General features: G+C 35.4%; 1 protein-coding gene and 1 long non-coding RNA gene across 2 annotated transcripts; both read right to left on the bottom strand.

Moving 5' to 3' along the window:
* Nucleotides 1-6011: 6011 nt before the first annotated feature.
* On the bottom strand, nucleotides 6012-7816 carry LOC133740939 (bidirectional sugar transporter SWEET1). Its single transcript, XM_062168871.1, has 6 exons — nucleotides 7689-7816; nucleotides 7555-7591; nucleotides 7367-7462; nucleotides 6833-7112; nucleotides 6634-6753; nucleotides 6012-6434 (listed from the first exon to the last, which is right to left on the bottom strand). The coding sequence occupies exons 1-6, from the start codon at nucleotides 7720-7722 to the stop codon at nucleotides 6258-6260; spliced, it is 744 nt and encodes a 247-aa protein (XP_062024855.1). The 5' UTR covers nucleotides 7723-7816; the 3' UTR covers nucleotides 6012-6257.
* A 10885-nt stretch (nucleotides 7817-18701) lies between these two features.
* Nucleotides 18702-19345, bottom strand: LOC133738401 (uncharacterized). Its single transcript, XR_009860107.1, has 3 exons — nucleotides 19305-19345; nucleotides 19131-19226; nucleotides 18702-18775 (listed from the first exon to the last, which is right to left on the bottom strand). It is a non-coding gene; the product is annotated as an uncharacterized LOC133738401 (long non-coding RNA).
* Nucleotides 19346-27244: the final 7899 nt, after the last annotated feature.

Below are 27244 nucleotides of genomic sequence, written 5' to 3'. Positions count from 1 at the left end.
GAAGCGTCTTTCAATATGACAACTAAGTGGATCAGCATAGCTTCAAACACAATTGTCCTTCCAAACTTGGTACATTACGAAATTAGATCTGTTTTTGACAACATCAGAACTTCAGAAGGTATCATACACTTCATAAAGAATGGGCTTTTGGCTTCTAGGATATCTTGAACTTGGTTTCTTACAGAAGGCTTTTCATGATAGTTGGGCTTAGATTTCTTACATTTTTAGCTACTCGATCGATCAATCAAGAGATCACATTAGATACTTCAAAATAAATATTAAAGCTAATTTGCAGAACGCATATAGATAGGTTTACCTACCCTTCATGATCATGAGAACTACAACCATGCTGCAACTTTCTGTTCAAAATCATCAGTAATTTTCTCATTCAATTCATTATGGAGTCAATAGAAAACAAGATTAGCATCAAGATCACTGAACCAGGCAAATGAGTCACGCATCCAGTAGTATACACAGTGAAGTAGAAAAATATAAGGTATTGAAATGCAATTTACAATTCATTGGGTCATTTTACCAAAATGAACTAATCATGGCCACTTTTGGCTCAATGGCACAAAAACAATAGATTCTCTTCTTTTATCTTAACTAACATAGTAAATGGAGAAAAAGTAGATTTTGTATTCTAAGCTCAGAAATCAAAGTGTAATCTTAATTGGAAAAAAAAAAACATAATCTTAATTGGAATAAAAATCAAAATCATTGTCACCCACTCGCTTGGTGTTAGAGATTGGACTTGAGGGACTCTTGAAGAATGTTTCCTTCAAATCCATGTCGAGCATGTAGCTTTAGTTGCCTTTCCTCTCTTATTGAGCCTGAGAGCCTTATCACTCACCACCTTGTCTTTTTGCACGTATGCACAATTTATAGAAAGACGTTACAAATCTATATTTTTTTTTTTAGAAAAATTTCATTTAAGTCACTCAATTATGACTTAGTCGACACTTTTTTGTCACTATATTTTTAAAATTTTCACTTTAATCACTCAACTTAAATACGTCAATCACTTTGGTCACTGCCGTCAACTTCACTGTTAAATTCTTGTAAATAACTCGTATTTTCAGGGCATTTTAGTCAAATTGAGTACTAAATTCCTCTTTTTGCCTTTTTATTTTCAAAATATTTTGGCAAAAAAAAGTTCGTAACTTTTCTCAAAGGGAGACTAAGCTTGATCCTTCTAGCTTCTTCAATAAATATAGCCAAATTTTAATATTTTTTTAGTAATTTGACCAAAATGTTATTAGTTTTAACGGTGTGTAATGGAGTATTTAACGGCTGTTACTAAAGTGAAAAAATAAATCTAAACTTTTTTTTTTTGATCGGGTTAGTTGTTAGTAACTCACACACCCATGCAGTGGTATCCCAGCGCCAGGACACCTGCACCGACATTGCGGCGAAAGCCTGGCAAAGCCAGACTAATCCACTGCACCGCAGACGCACGAACCCAAAGGGTCCCTCAAATCTGCTGGCCACGGGATGGAGCTGGGATTCGAACGCTAGACCTGGGGGTTCCAGACTAGGCCATTCGACCAACACACCACACCACGTGGTTAAATAAATGTAAACTTGAGTGACTAAAGTGATATTTTTAAAAACAGAGCGACCAAAGCGTCGATTGAGTTATAGTTGAATGACTAAAGTGATAATTTTTTCATTTTTTTTATTGAATCACTTAAATCTAGGGGCGTGTTTTGGACAGATCGGATCAGAAAAAAGATGCTCGAATTCCCATATATAAAGTTCGGAGGGATATTTCTGTTCCAATTTCAAATTTGGAATTTTGATTTCTTTTTTCAAATTAGGAATTTTTTTTTTCTTTTCTGAAAGGGGTTTGGAACCTAGCCAGCCCCACGCACGGTTCCATTTATTATATTATAATTATGATTTTGCATCGGGGGGGGGGGGGGACATAATACCTGAACCCCGAGCTACAGAGAAGCAATTACAGTAATCCTTGTAGAGAACATCCTGAATAATAGCAGACGTCTCATCTATCCAAACATCATCAAAATAAAACAAACTAGCAAGGTGAGCCAGCCTATCTGCAACACCATTTGCTTCACGGAAAATATGTCGAATTCTAACTGATTGAAAAGCCAACAAGTAATCTTTACATTTTCCCAACAAAGAACGTATAGTTTCTTTGGAGATGGGGTTGCTCTATTATATATCTATCTTCCTCTTTCTTGCCACTGATGACGTTGGCACTTTAGCCTCCACAGATTTTTTGTTTCCAAAATCTTTACCCTTTTCTTCCACTCTCTTGATAACAACACTGCACTTCTTGGAAGAGAGAAAGAACTCCACATTACCAAACAGAGCAAAGGACAACACTCCTTGATGTTCTAGACCTCTATATAGCTTCTATTTCATCCTCCTCATCTTCTAATTCTTCATCTTCATCAAAATAAGTCAAGTACTTCACATCTTCCTCCTCTGCCATCCTATCAAATGCCTTCTTTAAATCCAAAGCTGTGTCCACCATAAGGTAAGTGGAATTCCACCTTGTTGGAACATCCAAAATGCAATTTTTTTTTTTATATTCTAACTTCACCTTATACACACAATTGTTAACTGCATTTGTTCTAGCCTAGGAACTCCTTACATACCTAACAACATTCCTAATTGAAACTATGACCTCTCCATTATATGCAAACCAGATCTCACAATTAAATTCACAATGTGAGCTAAACATCTCACATGCATAAACTTGCCTCCATAGATTGGCTTTTATCCCAACTTAACATCTTCTTCCTAACATAATCAATAGCATGCTTATTTGCAGCTGCATTGTCTACACTAATTGTCAAAACTCTATCAATGGTCCACTCAATCAAGGCATTCTCTAAAGTATTACCTATGGTAATGCCATTGTGGTTTGGAATTACACAAAATTTTAAGACTCTTCTGTACATTTTCCAACCACAAATTAAATGGGTTGTGATGACCATGTAGTTAATGTTTTGACAACTAATCAATGTGTCTGTCGAATTGCTATTCACTCTTCAACTCATTCTTTTTTTGCTTCATACATCCTCAAAAAATCTTCACAATAACCTTCCTATATTGTACCTTAAACCTAGGAACAGCTACATCACAAATGTGTCTAAACCCAGCCTTTTCAATGAACATAAGGAAGCTCATCCATCATTATCATTCTGGTTGCAACATCTACACATGCCTCATGTGTCTAAGTCCTACTAGTTAAACTCTTTTTACCATTCACCACATCAGTAATTAAGACTTGCTATCCCTCTTCTAAATCAATTCTACCTGGATAACCCTTAGAAATCTGCTCATTGTGTTTCCTAAGTGAACTAGTGCCATTATCTCTGGAATCACATGCTAGATGGGTAGGGCAATACTTACTTTCTACTCATTTTGTGCTCCTAACTACATTTTCCTCCCCATTGATCACCTCAATAAGCGGCTAATCAAACTTGGTTAAGTGCTCCCAAACCCTTGAACGTACTGCTGTAGCTTTTTTCTCCCTATTCCTTTTTGAAGTTCTCAGAGCAGTTTTTACCTTCTTCCCGCTTGGAGTAGCTTCTTGCGCAACAATGGCTTGTTCTTCTTCATCTTCTAAAGTCAGAGTTGTACTTGCAGCAACTAGCTCATAACCAACTGTTGGACTTGAATCGGAGGTCATTGATGAACAGAGGAATAGAAGACTGTAATTGAAGAAGCGAACGATTTGAATGAAAAACTCAGAGCAGCTTGATGGATTAACTGAAACCGAACCACAATATATACTGTTTTAAAAAATTGACACTTCTTAAGTCTTGGAACCGCACCGAACCGTCAGTTTCGGTTCGATTCGAGACGGTTCTTCAGATCCTTGGGTCTAAAGTCCCAGTCATATTTTCTAACTACCCATATGTGTGTCGTTTTTGTCCTGCTTGCTGAAATTCAGTATTTGGATGACTTCTTTTGATTAAAAAGAAAACAATATTATATCATTTATTCTTTAGTACTGTGTTTAATTGTCATGAACTAATTAACTGATGGCAGTATAACTCCATAATTTTTTTGCTAATAAGTATTAAATTTTCTTGTCGTGAAAGTCCTGCAAAACTCATCGTAATTAATGAAAAGTACATTTCTATATGGAATCTGGTAATTAATCAAAACTATAATGTTTTTTAGGCAATATGAAGTGCTCCTCAAGGTTTTGCTAAATATGTGTTTACGTGTGAGCTAGCCAACAGCACGTTTTCAGAACGAAGTTGATATGAAAACGTTTCCTGAAAATATCTGTTTATTCTCATTTTACATATGTTGAGTAATTGACCCGTACATGCACACTGATGAATCGATCCCTTACAATCATCCCTTCTAAAAAGATATGTGGAGCCTTTAGAAGCTTACATAGCAGCTCCATCTATGTACCTACTTGGATGCCTGCAACTTTTGACGTGTGGAAAAGATGTAGACCAAGTGAGGGACATGCAAAGAGGCTAAGACAAATATTAGTCGGTGAACTGCCTCAAATGGGCCTGATATAGGACGAGCAACAGAAGCAGACCAGCTCTGCTTCTTCAATTTCTCTACCCCAAAATGGTTTAGGGAAATCACAGCTTAATGTTTAGTCATCATAATGATAGATGCAGGGGCGGAGCCACGTGGGGACCCAGTGGGTCCCGTGCTCCACTCAGTTTTATATTTTTTTCAAATTTTTGTACATGAAAACGATGATAAATAGCTTGCAGTTTATAAAAAGTCATTGCCAGCCGACTTGGTGTAGTGGCAAAGTTTACATGGTTTTTGCAGCTGGTCTCAGGTTCGAATCATGCATGCTGGGAAGTTAGTTTTTCAATTGTTTTTTATTCATAAAATATATAATTTAAAAAAAATATTAATCTTACCTTAATTTTATTTAATTTGTTATCTTTAATTAAAGTTTTGGTATATATTTTAAATTCAAATTTATTTTTTGTTCTTCTAAAATTTCTGAATGCCCCACTTCATATCATATTTGCAAAATATCTTTAATTAAAGCTATCATAGATGCATCTCATGTTCGGCATCTAACTTTAAGAGCTTGAGGGCATGGTGTTTGTTAAAATTAAGCATCCGCAACTGATAAAAGATATTAAGAAAGTAAATTAATTAAGGGTGAGCAAAGAAGTTGAAATAAAGTGTTTGAAGAATTTCAAACCGATTGACCTACTGGATTTTTGCAAATATACATGATAAGCAAGCTAATTTGTCAAATTGTGGTCTCTCCTCGGTCACATGTTCTAGGGAATCTGAATCATGACAGATCTCAAATAGCACAGAGCAAATTGGCATACTCCACCGTCCATAATGATACGTATGTACTCGGGTCCTTGTCCATCTCTTATTACGCGTATTTGAAATGGAAACGACAAGTTTTCGCTACATTTTAATACTTCACACACACACACACACACCCGTATTATAGCATCAGAAAGTACTGATCATCTCAGCCACGACGGAATTACTGAAACATCTTGCTAGCTGATGCAATAGTATGCATCTGCATTTTGTTTGCATTAATGCCGGCCTTCCAATCCCATCACTATCCGATTTGGTTTTTGTCATTACAAAATTGAAAACAAGAATCAAACTATACCACAACAACGTGTGAGTGAAGGACTAGCTAAGCCAATGAATCCCTAAGTGTCAGTGTCACCCCTCTTTGGACCATTTTTGACACAGCTGCACGGTAATCTCAACGGCCACCGTTCATCATTAATGTTCAAAGGGACTAGTGATTAAGAGTTTCCATCTCCAAGAATTAGCTAAATGATTCGAGCTAAATGTGGTTCACCCAGATTGGGTTACTTTCACTTCTTGAAGCTTTTGATGTGAAAAAGATTAATTATACATGTGTTTGTGTTTCGATCGCTCATATATTGTCGAAGGAACTTTAAATTTCTTATCCAGTTTGGATCGATATTTGAAGTTCATATCAAATAGTTGAATCAACTTGGTCAAACTTGACAAGAAGAAAAAGAAAAAGAAAAAAATCAGCAAAAGTAATATTCATCTTTGTTACTCGTTGAAAGCAGTACATAAGCATGATTGAATTGAAAAGGAATACCAATAATCTCACATTTCTCTGTATACGGTCAATCCCATCAGACTCTAAAATTGACATTGGCATTCGTACTCACTCAAATCACGAGTCGAGAAACATGAACTAAAAACAAGCCTAACTAGCTACACCAACAAGTGGGAAATGCAGAAATTAATTTCTGATGCCATGCCCCATCTTAAACACCATTAACGCCATTTGCTTGCTTCAATTGGTGAGGCTTTTCGAGGCCAAGCTCCACATTGTCTTCAGCACTAGGCTGCTGCTTCTTGGTGTCGCCGCCCTTGTTGTCATGGTAGATGAAATACAAGATGAGCTGCAATGCCCCCAGAGCACACCCAAACCCATTTGGCACCTGCACACACGGTCACACCATAACACTCATCTCAATCATATATATATTTCCAAAGAGGGTTTTGGTTTCTTTCTTCATTTCTTGAGGTGAAAGATTTTGGAATATAGTAAACTTCTACATAAATCTCAACTTTTTTCACTTTAATCAAATCAAATCAGAAAAAGGTAAATCAAGAAAGGACGTAAAGAAGTACACTTACAGCCACGAAAGGGTCATGGCCCAGCAGCCCATAGACGAACCAGGAAGTGCCGCACAAGAACACAAACAGTGACAAGAAGAATGGCATGAACTCCACGCTCTTTGTTTTTACCACAATCCTCTGCACAATTACGCTTCACTACAGTTACTTTCCAAATTTACCACAACAGACTAGGGGTAAATCAGTTGAAAAAGTTTACCATGATTGAGAGAGGCGAGCCGTACATGACGATGGAGAAGATGGTGGTGGCGAGGCCACACAAGAGCTTCCTGCCACTGCCGTGAAGGGCAAAGACGGAAACCAAGGCCACGACGGAGAACAAAGCCATCACAAAAATGAAGAGCCCCAGAATCTTAGCCTTCTCTCTCTTGGGAGCAAAGAAGATGAAGATCAACACGTAGATGGCTTCGATTACAGCACCGGTGCCGTTAATGGTGGTCACCAGAAGGTTGTTCGGGGACACAAACGGTAGCCCGTACCTGTTTGAACAAACCATTCACATCATCAGGGCCAGTTTCTAATTTCGCAAAAATAATATAAAATAATCCGTCACACACAGAAACCCTGACGCTGCTACTCTAACAGAGACGACGAAGAAGCCGGGGATGAAAACGTCATTTTATCTGGTTTTTAGTAACTAACGGTCACGGACACGAAATCCGAAGCAGCAGAAGGGCAAAAAGGTAAAAGTAAGGAGGCAGTTGGAGGAGAGAGAGAGAGAGAGCAGTAGTACCAAGCAGAGAGGAGGCAATTGAGGAAAGTCATGACGTAAGGAATGCCTGAAAACTGCTCTGTGTTTCTCTTCTGTATGATCCTCTTGAATGTAATCCTATCAAAACCAGAAACCGTTCACAGAATTCAGCATCAAATAGCTTCAAGAAAACCAGAGAGAAAGTGAGAGAGAGAGAGAGAGAAGCTTACGTCGGCGACAAGAAGAGGAAGAGAGCGGTGGCATTACCTGCAGAACAAGAAGGAAGAGGGAAATTATTAGTTATAAGGCAGCAGAAAGCAAAAAAACAAGAGGAAGTGAGAGGGAGGAAGATCGATGAGCGCACCGAAGATTCCGAACAAGAACTTGAGGACGTCCATGGAGGCAGAGGCAGGTGATCGGGGAGAGAAGAGAGTTGGAGAGAAAATGGAGAATGTGAGGAAGTTTCGATTTCACAGAAAGGGCGTGGGAGGGGGTGTTTATATAGAGGGGAAAACAAACTAGTGAGCGGAGTCTGTTTGAAGTAAATACTCGACGGGTCTTATTTGGCAAACAAACTATCGATCAGCATCGTATCGTTTCAAAATAATAATAATAATATCAGCATCGTATATAGTATAGTGCGTCACCAAATTTACGGACTCATACTGTTATTTTATTAGTTAAATTGACTAAGAGTGCAATACAATTAGCTAGTTTTTGAGTTATGCGTAAGTTAAATTTCAAGTCAAATTAATCTGAATGTGATAGATTCTCCTCTCGTCTCTAGCTATCATTGGAGATTTGAATTTTAGTTTAATTCTCTCTCTTCTCCTTTTTTTTGGCAGAATGACAGAAAATCCTTTATTGCAGAAAACCAACATCACATACCATGGGAAATATCGGTGGTGGAGATAAGATCACCACTCTCCTCCATAATAAAAATCATAGTTACTAGTCCGTCATTTATAATGACATTCATGAGCCAAATGGGCTCAACCCATACCTAACTTAATCATTCATTTTCTTAGACTACAAAACGATACCAATTATGAATCACGATAAATTCTTATAGCCCCTTTTAAAAAAAAAAAAAAAAATATCGTATAGCCAACACTAAGAACAACCAAGTCATCCTCCTCTATACCATGTCTCAAAACAACTAGACCATATATAAGTATAATTTGCCTCAACGCGGTATTGATAATCAATGCAAGTATGTATCACAGGATTTTTGAATAAAACAGTGAAAAGATCGAGTAACATTCACACCACTATATAAATGGATCTTTTGGATATGATTATAGCAAAATCGCCCTGTAATTCTATGGATGACTTATTACGATTGTATCGCTCAGCCAAGTTCAGGACATGTAGGATGAAGGTTGTCCCCTCAACTAACAATTTGGATTCTATCCTTCTAGAGAAGTTGCGTGAAGCTCGGGTCCTAAGTTCGTCATCTTATTATTGCAACTAATTTCAAGGTCCGTACACGTTGATGTGTCTATTTTATCATTGTTATACAATTGGTAGTTGAACATATATGCATTTGCTTGAGTAGTGATTAATTTTTTTCGTGCCACGTACACAAAAAAAAAACAAGTACTCTATTTTGAAAAAGAAAAAAACAATGTAACCATTTAAAAAGCTTAACATTAAAGAAATAAAATAAAAAGGGAAAGTTGGAGAAGCGGAGAAGAAACGAACACGATCGGCTGAGTGATTCATGATCTCTTGAGAGATGCTTCATATATAATGACTGTTTGCCTTAAAACAATGATATAGAGCAATTTATCAAATGATGAGCCTTCGATTTCTCATCTGAATAGGAGAGTAAACTTATGCATTGGACCACTCATATGTCGCAATGAAGGCCCCTCCCATATGGCTCCATCGACCTCCAATCCTAGCTAGCTAGATACAACTAAGAATTAGATTCCAAGTGGGACGAGAGAGTTTTGAGGACCTAAGTTATTTTTACAAGAGGGGCAAAATAAGATAGAGAAAGTTCAAAATACATGTGAACATGTGTCTCACTTTATATGGCAACTAATGTGGCACATTCACGTCGTTTTATGAAATTTTGTAATTGGATATGCTTTGTGCTTACTGCATAATGTCTGATGCAGCTGATACCCAAAAAGGTGGTTCATCTAGCATTACTCAATACTATTATAAGAAATCTGAAAGAACTATAATAGAATTTATCAAAAAAACTGTGTAGTGCAGTTGGGGCGTTGGCCACATACATACGTAACCTCAAATTATAATCACATAATACAAAATTTCCAGGACAAGTTGCTGCACTAATTAATAAGCCAAACTTAGTTGCCCCCTGTCCAAAGAAGCTTAATTCTAAAAGGCAAATTAGATTAATATTTTTTAGGGAAAAATGCACCAATAGTGTCTGGAGACTCTGAGGATTATCAAAATGATACCTAGACTTTAAACGTATCAATGGATACCTGGACTTTTATTTTGTTGTCAACGTAGTACCTATGCCAACTTTCCATCACGGTGTCGTTAATTATGACCACGTGTGACGCACGTGGGGTGCAAAATGAGGGCAAAAACTACTTTTTCTCTCCATCAAATTCTGAATGAATTAATTCATAATTAAAAATAAAAACTGAATAATTATTACATTAAAAATAAAAGTTGAATAATTTTTTTTGCTTTGTTCTATTACCCAATCCAATACACTCTGACCATGAATCAAAAACTAAAAATCAAAACTTCCCTGACCATGAAATTCAAAGAAACCTTTTTTTTTTTTTTTTTTACAAAAGAGAATTCAAAGAAACCTATTCATTTTGATCTTCTTCGATATTTGGATTTGGATTCTTCGGGAATATATCAGAGCTAATTCAAATTTCATTTGGATTTGGATACCCACTGAATCTCCTCCCGAAACTCCATCTCCAAATCTAGCTTAGCCACCTTTCCTCCTCCACGACCACTCCCACCTTAGTGACAGCGATCAAGATGAAGTATTTGAACGTAGCAATTCTTCATGTTCATGCTCTTAAACCCAGCAAAAAAGCCAAAAAAAAAAAAAAAAAATATCCCAGCAATTTTTCATGTTCATTTTCTTAAACCCAGCAAACCCATTTGAGCTTTCGAAAGAAGGGAGACTGATGATGGGATTGAGCTTCAATTTGGAAGAAACCCATTCCAGCCATTAATCTCAAATTGAACCAACAATCAAGATGGTGATTTCGGTGCCCTTCTCTGTGTGCAGAACGTGGCTGAGGGAGAACATGAATGGGTTGATCAAACCCCACCGATTGGAATCCACCTTCATGCACCGCAGATGCTTATGATTCCCCCACTTCAAATCCCACAGCAAACTGAAATTGTGCACAGAAGCTTCGCCGCTCGCTCCGAATTCATCCCCGCCGCCACCGACGACGACTTAGCCGCCACCACTCTCATTCTCTCCTCCGACCCCCTTGTATACACCATTGATTAGAAACTCAAACCCCGCCTCCCCTCCACTCTCAAATCACAGCTCCAATCCCACCCTGCCATCCTCTCCGTCGTTCGTGACATGCAACACCACCTCCACACCACCCGCACCTACAACTTCAACGGTCTCGCCGATAACTTCGGCCTCTGGCCCAACTTCGACACCGGAAAATAAAGTTTTCAATTTCCCAAACACCAGCCCAATTCAATTTCAAAGAAACAAGCTTTCGAAGTCCTCGTTCAATCTCCTCTCCTCTCTATTAGGGTTTTGAGAAACTGATCAGTCTCTAATGGAGCTGATTAAGATTTTAGATCTTCTCCTTCTCTTCAATCTTCACCAAATACCGTACTGGGTTTCGATTTTCACAAAAGATAATGGAAAAGATAGCCACGGATTTAAGGACAGTGTGGTCAACCTTGAATGCAAGCTCTCGGTTAGAGGCAATTGTAGGCCACAGAATTGAGAGTGAAGTCGGAGGATTCTGGGTACGTAACTGATGATGAATGAGAGAGAAGAAGAATTTTTTTTAATTCTTCTTTATTTCTCTCTCTCTCTTATTTATAAAATCCATTTTAATTAATTATTTTATTCATATAAAATCATAAATCAGATAAAAAAGCAATTTGAGGGGAACATCAGTCATTTAGCTCTCATTTTGCACCTCACGTGCGTCACACGTGGTCAACTTAACGGCACCGTGATGGAAAGCTGTCATAGGTACTACGTTGACAACAAAATAGAAGTCCATGTATCACATTGATACGTTTAAAAGTCCAGGTATCATTTTGACAGTCCTCAGAGTCTCCGGACACTGTTGGTGCATTTTCCCCTATTTTTTATATAAAGAACAAAAGAAAAGCAAAATAAACAAACAGGGTAGATAATTTAACATATTTATTTAGCATATGTGGTTGAGAAATCTTTAATAGACTCTCTATCTTTGGTCTTTAACTATTTTTGAGAGCAAAGCTTTTAAGAGCATTTTTTGCAATACTAGCTATTTTTTTAGATAAATTTTAGCAAAAAGAGCTAAAAAAAAAACTATTTTGGATAACCACTTTTAAAATAAGTATGCATCAATTCTAGTTAAAATGTATTTAAAATAGGGTAGTGCTATTCACACACCTATTTTCTCTATTCACACACCCTCTCTATTTTTCTGTTAGTTTAATTCAATTTATTTTTACAAATTACCCTAACTACCCTCCTTTGCAATTCTGATTATTATTTTTTTCTTTTTTTTCTTTTCAATGATAAATCAATTATTCTAACTATCTTTCTTTGCAATTCTGATTATTAATTTTTCTCTTTTCATTGACAAGTCAATCATGAATCAATCATGCTTTTTTTTCTCTTTGGTTCATCTCTGATCTAATGTTTCAAAGCCTTGTTAAATCATGCTAGTGTAATACAATAATAGTTTCAATGTGTCTAGCAGCTCTGCCTTTAGCCTTGTTAAATCATCTTTTCGCTTTTATTGCCAGCGGAAAACAATTGTTTCTTGTTCTTATACATCACTACATGTAAAACTAGCACAGTAGTATAAGCACAATATATATGCGATGAGGTATCCAGAAGATAAAAAATAAAATAAAAATAAAAAATCAAAGCGTCAACGACTTCAAAATTATCAATCAACTTAAGTCAAAACCATGATTAACACACTGCCCGTACAAAAATCAAACTAAGATGAATAGAAAGCACAAATTTAAAGCTCCTAGATCCACCAAATCGTTGAGAAACTGATCGAGAGCAATGGATTGAAATACACCAAATAATTTGAGTTAGAATCTTACTAGGAATGATGGATTCAAATGGGCTCGAATGATCACTAAATTCATATTTTTCTTCCATATCTCCATTGCAGATCAGATGTAAAATTTTCTCCAAAGATGGGTCTAAAATTGCTTGTTCTGCCATAATTAAACTTCAAAGCATCATATTAGAGAGATGGAATAGCTTTGCTAGAGAAGTTTTTGATGGAAAAGGAAAGAAGAAATCAGAAAGAGTTTTGAAGTCCTCATCCGCGGGAAAATAAGAGTTTAGAATTTGGTGATGATTGACTTAAAAAAAAAAAAATCAAAATTGCAAAGGATGGTAGTTAGGGTAATTTATAAAAATAAATTGAATTAAAGTAATAGAAAAATAGAGAGGATGTGTGAATAGCACCACCCTTAAAATAAAGAGTTTTTGAATTTATATTATATATTGAATGAAGAGGAAATAGTTTAAATGTATATATAAATTACATAGAATTATTTAAAATGAAAGTTTTAAATTAACAAAAACAATAGCTAGAGAGTCTCATCTCGCTCTCTGTATTTAGGAGCAAGATACTAAAAGTTAAAATGTAGAGCCACTTAGAAGTCTGGTGCAGTTACTAAAATTAAAAATGCTAAACGTGCTCTCCAAATAGCTAAAGAGCCAAAATAGAAATTCTACTAAAGATACTCTTAGTGATGTTAGCTATTTTTTAGTTAAGTTTAGCCAATGTAGCTAAGAGCATTGTTAGCAATGCTAGCTATTTTTTAGTTAAATTTTAGCCAAACTAGCTAAAAAGTCATTTTGGCTATCCACTTTAGAAATATATCTGTATTTTTTTATTATTAAAAAAATACATTTAGCCCACCCCAGCCTTACATATGTCAGTGAGAATCGAACACATGACCTTTACAGTGTTGCATCAGTTCTCTCTATCTTAGCTAGATTTGAATTTATATTATTTATTGAATAAATAAAAATAGTTTAAATGTACTTATAAATTTCATAGAATAACTTAAAATGAATGTTTTAAATTCACGAATATAATAGAGAGCCTCATATTGTTCTCTATATTTAGGAGCGAGATAACTAAAAGTTAAAATGAAGAGCCACTTAGGAGTTTGATGCAACTGCTAAAATTGATAAAAAGCTAAACACGCTCTCCAAATAGCTCAGGAGCCAAGATAGAGAGTCTGCTAAGAGCATATTTAGCAATGCTAGCCATTTTTTAGTCAAATTTTAGCAAAAGTAGCTAAAAAATCATTTTTATATTATTTTTTAAATAAAAATTAAATAGTTTAAGTGTATTTATAAATTACATAAAAAAACTCAAAATGAATATTTTAAATTATAGAGAGTCCCATCTCGCTCTCTATATTTAGAAGCGATAACTGAAAGTTATAATTTAGAGCTACTTAAGAGTTTGATGCAGATTAAAAGTTAAACATGCTCTCCAAAATAGCTAAGAAGCCAAAATAAAGAGTCTGCTAAAGATACTCTTAGATGCTTTTGGCTAGCCACTTTTAATATATGTCTTTTAATATACTTTACATGCTGTTCTCTTATGCTTTTAGGTACTTCTGAAATTATATTATTTTTAAATACTAAAAAAATAGTTTAAATTTATTTATAAATTATACATAATAACTTAAATTGAGTAATTTAAATTAACAAAAATAATAGAAAGTTTCATCTCACTCTCTATATTTAGGAGTATGATAGCTAAAAATTAAAAGGACTAAATTCTGCTTACTACCCTATACTTTCAAGAGTTCATCAGTTCAGTCCATGTACTTCTAATTTAATCAAAAACGTCCCTGCACTCTCCAATTTCATCAAATCGATCCAATCCGTCACCACTCCATCAATTTTCGGGGAAAATTTCCAAACTACCCATCTGCTTTCACAACACTGACACGCCGGCGGGCTGTCTAGCGATGGGTAGTTTGGGAATTTTCCCTGTGAGAAGGTCCCACGTCAGCATTTTAACAGCGAAAATTAACGGAATAGTGACAGATTGGATCGATTTGATGAAAGTGGAGAGTGCAAGGACTTTTTTGATTAAATTAAAAGTGCAGGGACTGAACTGATGAACCCTTGAAAGTACAAGGTAGTAAGCATTATTTAATCCAAATTAAAATGAAGCCAAAATAGCTAGGACAATTGCTAAAATGGATAAAAAATTAAACATGCTCTTCAGAATAAATAGGGCAGCTTGGGTAGTGTAGAGGACGTCTCAAAGCTTTGTCAGAGACATTGGCTGGCATAGGTTGTTGCACGATGATGCCTATATTCTGGCTTTGGGAATTGACGGTAGTGGCAGTAGTGGTTGGACACCTAGATCCCTTTCGATGCCAAGAGACTATAAAACATCTGGGTTTGCTACTCTCATTATCAAGTAAGTGGATTGATGATTGCTATACTCTATATTGTGTCTCAAGCAGAGTACTACAATTGTGTGCCTAGATGAGCAATATAAGTTATATTGGGTCGATGATAGTTTAAATTGATCTGCTAGATTTCATCTTTATGCTAAAGGAGGTTCTATTGGTTTGACCTACAAATCTCAATATTATGACAATATTTTGTTGTTGGTAATTATCTTAATACAGAATGAAAAATGTAGTCTCTACAACTTATGACTTTATGAGTTAAGGATTCTTCATGGTTTTTATGAAAATGGGGGGCAAAAAAAACGTGCAATAAAAGGCAACCCTTAGTCCTTCTATAATTTGTACTACCAAACAGAAAAAAGACTCTAATAATAGAAGTTGAAACAAAATTTGGCACTGAAACCACATGCATGCATCTAAAATATTATCAAAGTATGTATATATAGTAGTATTGTCAATTTCCATTGCGCAGGTTGTCAAATTCATCGTATCATCACTGGCAGATCTAGCATAGGGCTAGTGGGGGCTGCTGCCCACACTGCTTCATCATATACACACTGATATATATAAAAATTCTGGACAATTTTATGCATTTGAAAGTATATTATGCAGCTTTTGTCCCCACAAGTGTCATGATTTTGATGATTTCATGCATGGATCTTCTTTTCTCATTACAGTTACATAATGTTGTAATCGAAAGTGACTGCTTAGAAGCACTTAATGAAGTTTCCAGCCCTCAATATGAGTTACTAGCCAATGGAGGTTTGATTGATGATATAAAACAAAGTTGGAGAATGCTGCAAGGTGTGAAAATTCAACACACTCCTAGATCATGTAATGCGGTGGCTCACCGCCTAGCTGCTTTAGGTTTTGAGGCAGAGCAAGGTTTTGTTTGGTTTGAACAAGCACCTGAAGATATTCGAGATGTGCTTCTACATGATTGTAATCAACTCAGTTGAGTTCTATTAATAAAGCTCTTTCATTGATTCAAAAAAAATAAATCTAATATCATAAAAATTTCTCCTTATTTTCATATGTTTTATGCATAAATTGTTTTTTTAGAAATGGGTGGACAAAAATTTCAATTTTCGTTAGTTATTATGGTTTAAATTCGCCCCCGTATAACTAATTTTCTAGGTCCGCCATTGCGTATCATCATGCAAACACAAAATTTGTTGGGCACAGCTTACACTAAATCTTGTCTAGCTGATGCTGTCTTTGACTCGTTTAAGACTTTAATTAGGTCACAATTAGTGGGATGAGGAACCAAATTGACTCATAGGACTCACTATTTTCAGGCTCATTGTACGGAGCATTTTATTACAAGCAACTAGCAAGTGTCCTAATTTGAATTCTCGAAGTCTTAAACTCTATGAAGAAAAGAATAATCCCTATATGCATTGTTTGTCTTACTGAGAAATTGCACGTAAAATTAAACTTAGCTAGCATTGACCCTTCTTCCATGTACCGCGTAGCTCTTGCTCCATGAGGACTAAAAAACGAAAGGGCTCAATGAAAAAGAGAAAGAACAAATGAAAGCAGTTAAGCAGGGTTAATGGATTCCAATTTTTTTTTATTAACTTATGAAGGATAATTAGGAAGGATTTTGTCTTTTTTTTTTTTTTTGAAAGGGGTTTGGAACCCAGCCTAGCTGGGAGGCTAAGCCCCACGCCTGGTTCCATTTATTATATTAATTTCATAATTTTGCAACGGGGGGGACATAAAACCTGAACCCCGTGCTACAGCAGAACTAATTAAAGTCTTAAACGAGTCAAAAAAAAATAGGAAGGATTTTGTCAAAGGGACAAAACATTAAATAAGAGTGAGCTGAGAGAGAGAACGTGAACTAATGTGATAGAATCTTCCATGCACATAAATTCAGGTACGAAATGGAGGAAACAATAATTAGCATATAATCCAAACAAGTCTAGGAACATTTGTATCCATAGTTCATTAATCATAATATTATGAGTGAGCTCTGCATAGGAATAATAATGTTAGGAATTGGCGATCTCCATTATGATTGAACAATGAAATTCCAAAGATGTAAATGGTAAGCTCCTCCGTTCATTTAATTTGACATCGCATATTTTTTGAAATTTGTATTAGTATTGCACCTGTGTCACTTTGATGGTCATTTTGACCGTTAACACATTGACGTTGTGAAATCAAATTCAAAATGAGATAAAATTACAATGCTACCTTTCAATTTGTTGAGCAACAGTGCAAAAAGTGTGCATAGTCAAGTCCTCCAAAAATATATACCTACATGCATGTACAGATTGCTGTCTTGCAAATGGTCGGTTTGTCTGGCAAATGGTCCGTTTGACATGTCAGTATATTTAGTGGTTGAGTTGACAGTTAAAGTAACAAAAGTATGAAACTGTTTCTATTTCGAAACATGTATGTTACAATATGTTAAATTTAGAAAGATATAGTAGATTAAAAAAATTAATCCAAAATAGAAGAAAGAAATTTTGTCTTCCTCTTGATGGAAATTAAGGAATGTACGTAGTAATCATATATTAAACGTAAGTAGGCGGAAAAACTTATATCTTGAGTAACTCGATCAAACCATAAATTAGCAACTTATTTCCACAAAGCAATTTAATCCAAAACTAGGGCTTAAGCAAAAATTAATCCAATTAAGTATTTAAGTGGGATGCTCAGATGCTGTAGAAGACAGTCTAATCTATCTCTTCCCATGCGAAGAAGATCATGCAACTAGTACATCAAAATTTCTTTTGAAAAAAAGGAGCACTTATGCATGCGCTTTAATTGTTCTTGTGGCCACAAGCATTGTGTACGTGCTTGCCACATGCCAAGCACTTATTGGAAATGCCATACCTACTCATATGAAAGTGATCTTCTGGCATAGGTGCCCGCCTCTAGAGATATTTCCCCTAAGAAACTAAGCAGATTAGGTTATTACAATTTGCCTTTTATTTTTCGCCAAAATTGTGACTTCATCACTTGGTTTACAAACGAGAATACTTTGATACAAGGACAAATCAATACTAGAACCACTCTTCTGGTCTGGTCCTCATTTGAAACCATTACTTCATGCATGATGTATTCCATATCAAATTACAACACTGTGATGAATTGTATTATCGTAGTTTTGATTACTTATTCTTCCATCACTAGCTTTAATTACCATGATGAAACCCAAACGTACGTTTCATATTCTGTTCAGTGTAGTTTAGATAATTCTTTGGATTTCTCATGGTGCTTAAACGAGAATACAAACGGGAGCAATTCAAGAAGTTGTTCCTTCTCACTCTTCGGGGCAAACATCATGAGGATGAACAGGTTCATGCAGTGGCGGAACTAGCTAGAAAGTTACATGTAGGGGGGCCGAAAAATGATGAAGTATTTTTGACAAAAAAATCTGTTTTAAAAATTAATTTAACGTATGATATATTTATCAGCTGAAAATCAAGCTTTAATATTTAAGTTACTTATTAATGTTTTCTTTTACAGTATTCATTTAGATCTTCTTTTTATTTTTTCACAAGCATTTATTAATATATTAGATAAATAAATTATACTATACAAGTTTGAAATATATTATTATTTCTTATTGATGAAATCAGTTCATGCATATCTGAGTAATTGAGGGGGCCAATCATGATGATTATGGTCTCAATCTCATTAAATCTATAACCAATTACAGATGCACACGTCTACATTTTCAGAAATTTGGGAGGCCAGGGCCATCTCCCGCCCCCATGTAGTTCCGCCTCTGGGTTCATGGCTTCAATAGCTGCACCAATGCCATTGATGCTTGATATGAAAATGTTGTTTGGTGACACATAGGGCAAGCGATACCTGTTTTTTTTTCTTGCTATGATCAAATTGACCAGTTATTATTAATTGGAAAAAATATATATATGCCAAGAAAACAATAATGAATTGTAGAAACTAGCTAGAAACCCTAGATGCAGTACAGAAATTGAGCCAAATTGAATCCTATTTTACGTAAAATATAAAATGATAAAACATACACAAACACGATCCGCTAATTTAAAACAAATGCTCGATCAATTGCAAGTAATAGACCATTACCCTTTGGACGGAGACAAAAGAAGGAGATACTCGATCAACTATTCCACGCTTATAGGTAAGAAAATTAAAGATTAGCATGCATTCACGACAGTGGTAAGAAAAGTGAAGGGTTATATACCAAGCAGATCGGAGGCGCTTGAAAAAAGTGATCTGGTACGAAATGCTTAAGAGCTGCTCTGTAAACTTGTTCTTTATGATTTGTTTTACTTTACTCCTAATAATACACCAAAATATATTAATCAGTATCTAAATTAGTACGTTAAAGTTTCATAAATCTAACGGTGCTGCTTACATTGGCGACCAAAAGAAGAAGAACGTAGCGATGACATTTCCTGTATAAAATAATAAAAAATAAAAGAAGCGCAGGAACACAAAGATCAGAAAGCCAATTGAAATTAACAGAAATTGAGCAAAGAGTGAGGAGAAACATTTGTTTTGAAAACCCACCAAAGATTAGTCTGAACATGAGCTTGGGAATATTCATAGTTGTTGATCGATCGACTACACTCTACACAGTACTGGAGCCATGACTATCACATAGAGTTTCACAGGCCATTTATAAGCTTATTATTCAAAACAAAAACAAAAATAATAATTAAGTAACCTACTTACGTACTAATAAATATTCCATATTTTAGGGAAAGGATAACCAAGAATTGAGAGATTCCCATGCCATGGTGATCGACTAGCGAGAATTATGACTTAGCTTCACGCAACCAAAGCCTGTACGCTCATGCCTTAAGCGCCTTCATGGCTACCTATCGAGTTTACGATATGCTCTTAATTTTCTAATTGTATCCCTGTATGTAACCTAAATCTAATTCCCAATAAGTATATTAATTACATATTTAGACCAGAAATGGAAGACCTAAAATATGAGCGGCTGTTATTTTTGAACTGTAAGTACTCATATCGATCGCACTTTTGTCATCCGGGATGGATTAGAGGATCCTAAAGTTAGATTTCGTGAATTTACGTAAATTTCATAAAATCTTACTCCTCCTTTTAATCTAATGAATTTTATTGTGCCACATAAGCTAACATTCATTTCTATACTATTTTTTCTCAATTGAATGTTAATGTCGTTAAGATGTGGTAAAAGAAAAAAAAAAGCCAGTCCTCTTTTGACGAACTGGATGGATGCACTTCTCATATCCCCCCTTATATTATTGGTCTTTCTCTCCTCTTTTCTTTCTCTTCCTCTGTCTTCCAGTAACAAAAATGTTTCTCTTTTGCAAGTAATCTTTTTTTATTCTACATATTATTCTTTCAAGTAATTTTGATTTGATTTGATTTTTTTGCTTTCCCTCCTTTAACCTGGCTGCTTTGAAGGTGAGAACATTAATTCTGTCAATGAAACAATCCTGTGAAGAATTGCGCCTTCAACACAAAAGAAGTAAAAATATGGTTATGAAATTTGGCCTTACATATATGGATGAAAAGAAGAGGCAGACTATGTACTTTTTAGGCTTCAATTCAATTTAAGAACTTTAATTTGAGATTCGTAGGTCAAAACTTCATCTGGCCGGTTACTGCATATCAGATCTAGGTTACTCCATATTTGGAATTTGGTGAATAACAATTTCTCAAATAAGCGCAAATCAAATCTAGGTTTCATCATATATGAGGAATTAATTGAAGAAGAAAGACGTAGCTGGTTCATATGCATACGATGACAAGACAAAGCTGCATAAGAAGAAGTGCAGATGGAACAATAGGTAACGGCAGTAGTTCCGTCAAGTTTTAACTTTTAATTTTGTCTTTTAAATCTAAATAAGATATCAACGTGGTCTAATCTAAACAGTTAAAATAACTAGATGGTGTAGATTTTATGAAATTTACGTAAATTCATGAAATCTAACTTTAGAGGATCCAAATCCATCTGGGATAATACCAGGAAAGAGGCTAGACCTCCATAAAACAGTTGCCAAGAACTTGTATATGATATCATAAGATATTTGTGTGTGAGGGATCAGGACATTAGGTATCACATCTCAAATGCGTGGGTTGGTTCCGTAACTATTACCAAAGTAATTTTTTTTTTCTCCCCTAAGACGATCGATTACCCCATGCCAAGATCACATCACCCCTTTATTTTTGCTAACAATCCAATATTCTAGTTAGTTGTGGTTGGATAATACACGGCGAGATTTTTTTTTTTTTTTTTTGAGAATGAAAAACTTTTTATTCCAAAATAGTAAAATTACATAAGTCGGGAATGACCGGTGGTGGACATAAGTTATCCACTCTCTCCTCCCTAAAAACAACCTTAGTTATGGGTCCGTCATCCACAGTGACATCCATGAGTCAAATGGGTCCAACCCCTAACCAAACTAATCGCCCCTCAATTCGGGCTACAGTATAAGACCAATTCCGAGAGTCACGATAAATCCTTGCAGCCAACATTACGAACAGCCACTTCCCCTTCATCAACACCGTGTCCCAAACCATCCAGACCACGTGCAAGAGCAAGTCACTACCACATTGATAACAAGAAAACACCGAGAGAAAAACATGTAGTCCCCGGAAATAACGCCATATCAATGAAAAGCAAATTCAGGCACATCATCTACTCATGCAAGGTGCGTGCTAGAACTAGGAGCATCGATCTTCTCAATTCCAAAACAAGAGGTTGTGAATGGCAAGTCAATGAAATCCATTGTCATCAATGTCTTTTAAATAAATTTCACAATTAGTCAATGACCATGGATGAGACTTTTTCAATAAATAATCTCTTGTCTATTGGAACATTTTGTTTAGGGTGAGGCTATTACCATCCTATTATCTTCTCAATTCACCCTATATCTTATATATTTTATAAATATTCCCTTGTTTCCCTTGTGTAAAATATCTAAAAAGCAATCAAATAAAAAAAATTGAACAAATAGAATGATAAGCAGTTATACACACCAGAAGTACTACAGCAGCTATAAACAACACACGCAAGTGGTGGAGGATGCAATCTACTCCTTGGTCTATGAGGTCGATCGATTCGCTGAGGCGCATGTCAAGCATAATATGTGAACATTTGCTCTGGAGACATTTCTATCATCTATAGCCATGTCCAAATTAAAAGCTCCAAAGAAACTTGATGCTGTCATTGTTAATCTCATCCACTATATATCCTCAATAATGGAGGTCTGGGTGATTGTCATAATTAATAAATGATAGTCATAACCCTAATTCACTATCATCTTCCATAATTAATAGTTATTGTCATAACCCTAATTCTGAGCATAAAATAAATAGGAAGAGAAGAAACTATCAGATGATTTGAGAAGGAGGTCTGGGTGGAAGACGATCATGTTCTTAAATTTTTACTTTTCATTTCTTTCTGTAATTATTTTCAATTTTATTATAGGTTAAAAAATATTAGTTTTTCTAATTTATGAGGGCAAAATTGGAACTTTGTGGGTAAAAATTTTGTTTAGATTATTGGCATCAATAAAATATAAATGGTTTGATGTCACCTATTCTCTAATGATTGCGGTGTACTGTGTACATGTAATAGCTAAATCTTTCAAGATGTCACCCAAACTCCCAAAGGCCAAAGAGACAGGTCAGTACACATGTCAAATACAAAATGGCCCTTTATTTTAGACATCCCTCATGACATGCAAAGATCAATAGTTAATCTTTCATTATGAACCTAATTTATTCCTCAAGTATCCCGAACTTTGTTTTTTTTTTTTTTTGATGACAAAGTATCCCGAATTCGAACTTATTTATAAAACAGATAAAGGCACTTTGTTGACATATAGCTAGACTGCATCCGAAGATGCCCAGGTGGAAAACTTAGGTCGGTCCGTCTTCGAATCATGTCTGTGCTTGGACCTAGCATGGAATGGTGGCTCGATCTCTACTGAGAATATATGAAGGAGGAAATCAATTACCTAGCTAGTTAGGCATAGTACGTAGCTAGCTTCTAGTTCAAAGTTGGGACTCTTGTAGAAGTTAGTCCACTATCATGATGTGATTTTGAGCTAAACAAATGAATAACATGCATTTGCATTTGATGACGTGAAATATATATACCTTTGGCATGGATAATTAAAGTAGTTATATATTATAACTTAAGTAGAATTAATGGCCGAGAATGAATTGAGACTCAAAATACCCGAAATGGCATGGGTACTTCTTTCCGATTTTAAGTTGAAAACTCCAAAGCCCCAATTGATGTGATAATTTAGTTTGGAGACATCAATTGTAGGCTCACGTCAATTTGGTTTCAGGGGGACATGTAAATCCATGCAAACCCTTCCTGCCTCCAGATGATAAATTAGGCTTAAATTCTTTTTTTTTTTTGCAATACAATTCTTTTTTTTTTCTTTGCAATACAATCTATACTGGATCAAGTGTATAATGTTATTGATCATAACCCTGGAACCCTGGATATAATGAATTCAAATGAAACGAAGGAAAAATATGCCCACAATTATGTTCATACCATATGGCATGGGGATGGGACCATTAATTTAAGTATATTGAGACCCCAGACAAGGTTCAAATCATATAGGATAACTGAGGCTTCTGGTATTGATGAAGGTATTGAAGGCTACATTGCCCTAAAGGGAAAGGAAGCAGGACTCTGTCAGCCTAATTTTTCTCACCGGTTTTAACTGCATCCACCAATGTCTTGTCGGCATCTTAGTTAGCTACGACCACATGTACAAATATTCTAATTCGAATTAGCATTTGTGATCCTAGCTAGCTATTACAGGATAGGAACGGATCGATTTAATTTCATGGTCAACACAATCCAATTATTTTGATATCAAAGTTATGGACGCAACTACACATTAATAATTGATGAGCTACAGGTTTATTTCTTTGTTGCAAATTCTTTTGGATAGTTAGCCGTACGTTTCTTGCAATTGCAGCGGTGCCCTAGGAGATAAGTTAAGTGGTGCATGCATGAAATTAATGTTTCAAACATGCATGATTTGTTTTTCCCTCTTCCTTATATTTGAGGCAAATGTGTTCATAAATGCTGGATCTTTCGAGTAGCATGCAGCAAAATGGCAATTGCATAGTTTGCTTTCAATTTAGATGGAAAGCTTGAGACAAATGAGGAACATTTTGAGTGTTTGGCAACAAGGGTAATTAAATAGCAATGGGGAAATATCATATCATCTTTCAATGGTGATCCAATTAACACAGTTGAATGCATCTTGCAACTAGTAGCTCTTAAAACCTCAATACTTTTAAACCCTTGAGGTAGCCATTGTGAAGGATGGTGGAAAAATGGGTTAGGATTAGGCTTAATCCCCTCCAATGTAACAAAAAAAGAAAAAGATTCCTTTATAGGTGGGAAAATAGATTCACTTATTGGCAAGTGAATGCTAAAGAGATCATTGAAATAGGGTGTCCCTATGACTTTTCCCGACTTTGTGCGATATTGCGAGCAATATATCTTTATTTTTTAGGGGCATTCGTGGTGCAATTTCGATTGTACTTATCCCCTAGCAGGTTGCCTGGTATATGTGACTTTAGAAAAGGTATTGCCGAGCATGGTGCATGGCTGTTTCCTCTACTCACAAGGATTCTTTTTTATGCCCAATGATCTTCAATATATCACGATTCTTTCATTTGATATGCATGAATAAGATTGATGTATTTTCTCAATTTTCAGCGCGCATTATTATATGGTGAATAGCAACAAACTACAGATATTGACCGTAGAAATTGTTTGATGAGGATCAAGACAACAATCAAATAATTCTTATAAGAACAGTAATGGGAAAACTGGAAAAGATTGCCAACTTTACAGGCAAAAAGAATAATCTAAGTTCGTCTAATTTCATTATCACCGAAAGACGTTTGAGTCTTGTGGGTTGGCATACGTCTACACATGCCTTACCAAAACAGTTATTCTTTCTCACAGTTCCAGATTTTATAGGTTCATATTATCAGAGATTTACCACCATATATATGAACTCTTGCACAGCGCATGTATATATGACAACGACCAATATAAAACAAAAGGCTGAGAGAGAGTGTAAAGAATTTTGGTTTTTGCATGATGATACTTTACGAACATAACAAATGGAATTGATGGCATCGCATGCAATTGGAGTACCTATAGATGAGGCTGAAATTTTATCAACCATTTCCATTATTTCACATCATCAATCAACAGATTGCGTAAAGATTTTGGTTATGCAGATAGCTTGATCGTATACGATCACAACTCAGACAATGGATGCGATGGATCATACCGACTAACCTCCCGTCATGTTGACATACCAAAAATAAATAAAAATAAACCTTGAAGAACAAAAATATATTTTGAGTGGCAAATGGTGCACATTTGTTTTTTCATTATTGAAAAAATTGAGCTCTGACATATTTTAATTTTTTTTTAAATACACACCTCTAACTACTTACTGCACACTCCCTACTCAATACATCACCCATTTAATTTCTCATTCTAATATTTTACTAAATACATAACTCAAAGTACCTAAAATATCTTTAATCTCAAAAACCATGAAATATCCTATTATTTGACTATATTAAAGTAGTGTTCGATATGATTAGTATATTGACTGAATGACCAATTAATTACTTGTGTTAGTTATTGGGAAATCTATAAAAATTTATTATTGTTCCCTTCAAATAGATGACTAGAAATATGTTTGGTATTATTTGAGTTCTCATTCACCAAACACCCATGTTGATCAAGTACAAAATTATGAGTTGAACATTCAACCAAAACTATATCACCAGTTTCTCCACAGTGGTGGTTCGAAACTACGAAATTGTCATTGGAGGGCCAAACAAATTAACAATTACAAAGTTTTCTAACTGTGATGTTTTATATTAGAAAATAAATTGACTAATCATAACATTTAGAACCAAAAAAATAAAAAACTAAGAAAAAAATGGGAGAAAAGCGATCTATTTTAAAAACATTTAATGTTATTTCTGAAATTCTAAATATTGTGGTTTCTCACCTCTAGTAATATTTTAATTACAATTTATTTACGAAAAAATTCAAAAATTAAATTAGATGGTTTCTAACATTATTCTTGTATTAAATGGGAAGGTCTTGTATAGTAATTTTTTGTGTAATTGTGTTTACCTAATTACTTATACATAATTATAGAATAATATAAGGAAAATATGATTTTTTTTCCTTCTAATGCATAGATGTCTGTTTTTGTAATATAAAATATTTGAGATGTGTATTAAGTAGTTAGAGGTCGTATATCAAACTATAGAAAATCCTAAGGCACCGTCGTCACCCTTGTACGCTGCCACCAAACTGCCACACCTTTGTCGGCTACAAATCTGCCCAACTATGCTTCAGAGCAACATCTTGGTATGAAATTGCAGAGGAATAGTCAACAACGAGACCTACGAGCCCTAGTGGATATTGTGCTTGCTAAGAAACCTGCACTAATCTTTCTTTCTAAAACCCCATCTCAGAAAAGCACCATTGATTTGATCACACGCCAAATTGGTTTCAAGGATAGCTTTTGTGTCCCTCATGAGCAAGACTCCCAAGGACTTGCCATTCTATGGTCAGATAACACTCATGTTGATGTATGTAGCCACTCGATCTCCTAATCAAATAGATGTTGAAATTGGCAAGCCTGGCATTGATTTATGGAGATTCATTGGCATCTATAGGGTGGCTGCACAGCGAGGTAGAGACCAAACATGAAAATTGATTTCATCCCTAGCAGCACAGAATTGTATATTGCCATGGTTGATGGCTAAGGACTTCAACGAGGTTATGACACACAGTTAGTCATAGTTCTGGAGAACTATGACTAACTGTGGACTCTTTGATATGAGTTTTGTTAGTAGTGATTCACCTGGTCAAACAGACACACAAAGAAGAGGCTGGATCAAGGATTTCAAACTGTCCAATGGCGCAATAGATTTTCGTATAGCAGGGTTACGTTATTACTCTCAGCCCTTCTGAGTCTGACCATAGTCCTTTGCTTGTTGAAAGCCTACAGTGAACAACCAAATCGAAGAAAAATAAATGGGCCCTTTAGTTTTGGGGAATGCTGGTTTGGCAGAGAGGATTGTTTGAACATCATCAAGCAAGAATTGGCCATGTCTACTACGGGTAATGCACTACAGCAAATTGAAAATAAAACAAAGGCTCTTGGAGACAAATTGAGTAGTTGGCACTGTATTGATTTCAATCAACAACAAACTGAGATGAGAGTGATTCAGGATAAGCTAAATGACTTGATGAAACTTCCTCATTCTCCT

Source organism: Rosa rugosa, chromosome 3 (assembly GCF_958449725.1).
Source record: "Rosa rugosa chromosome 3, drRosRugo1.1, whole genome shotgun sequence".
NCBI classification, from domain to species: domain Eukaryota; kingdom Viridiplantae; phylum Streptophyta; class Magnoliopsida; order Rosales; family Rosaceae; genus Rosa; species Rosa rugosa.
The sequence above is the reverse complement of the archived record's forward strand: the minus strand, read 5'-3'. Positions and strand labels throughout refer to the sequence as shown.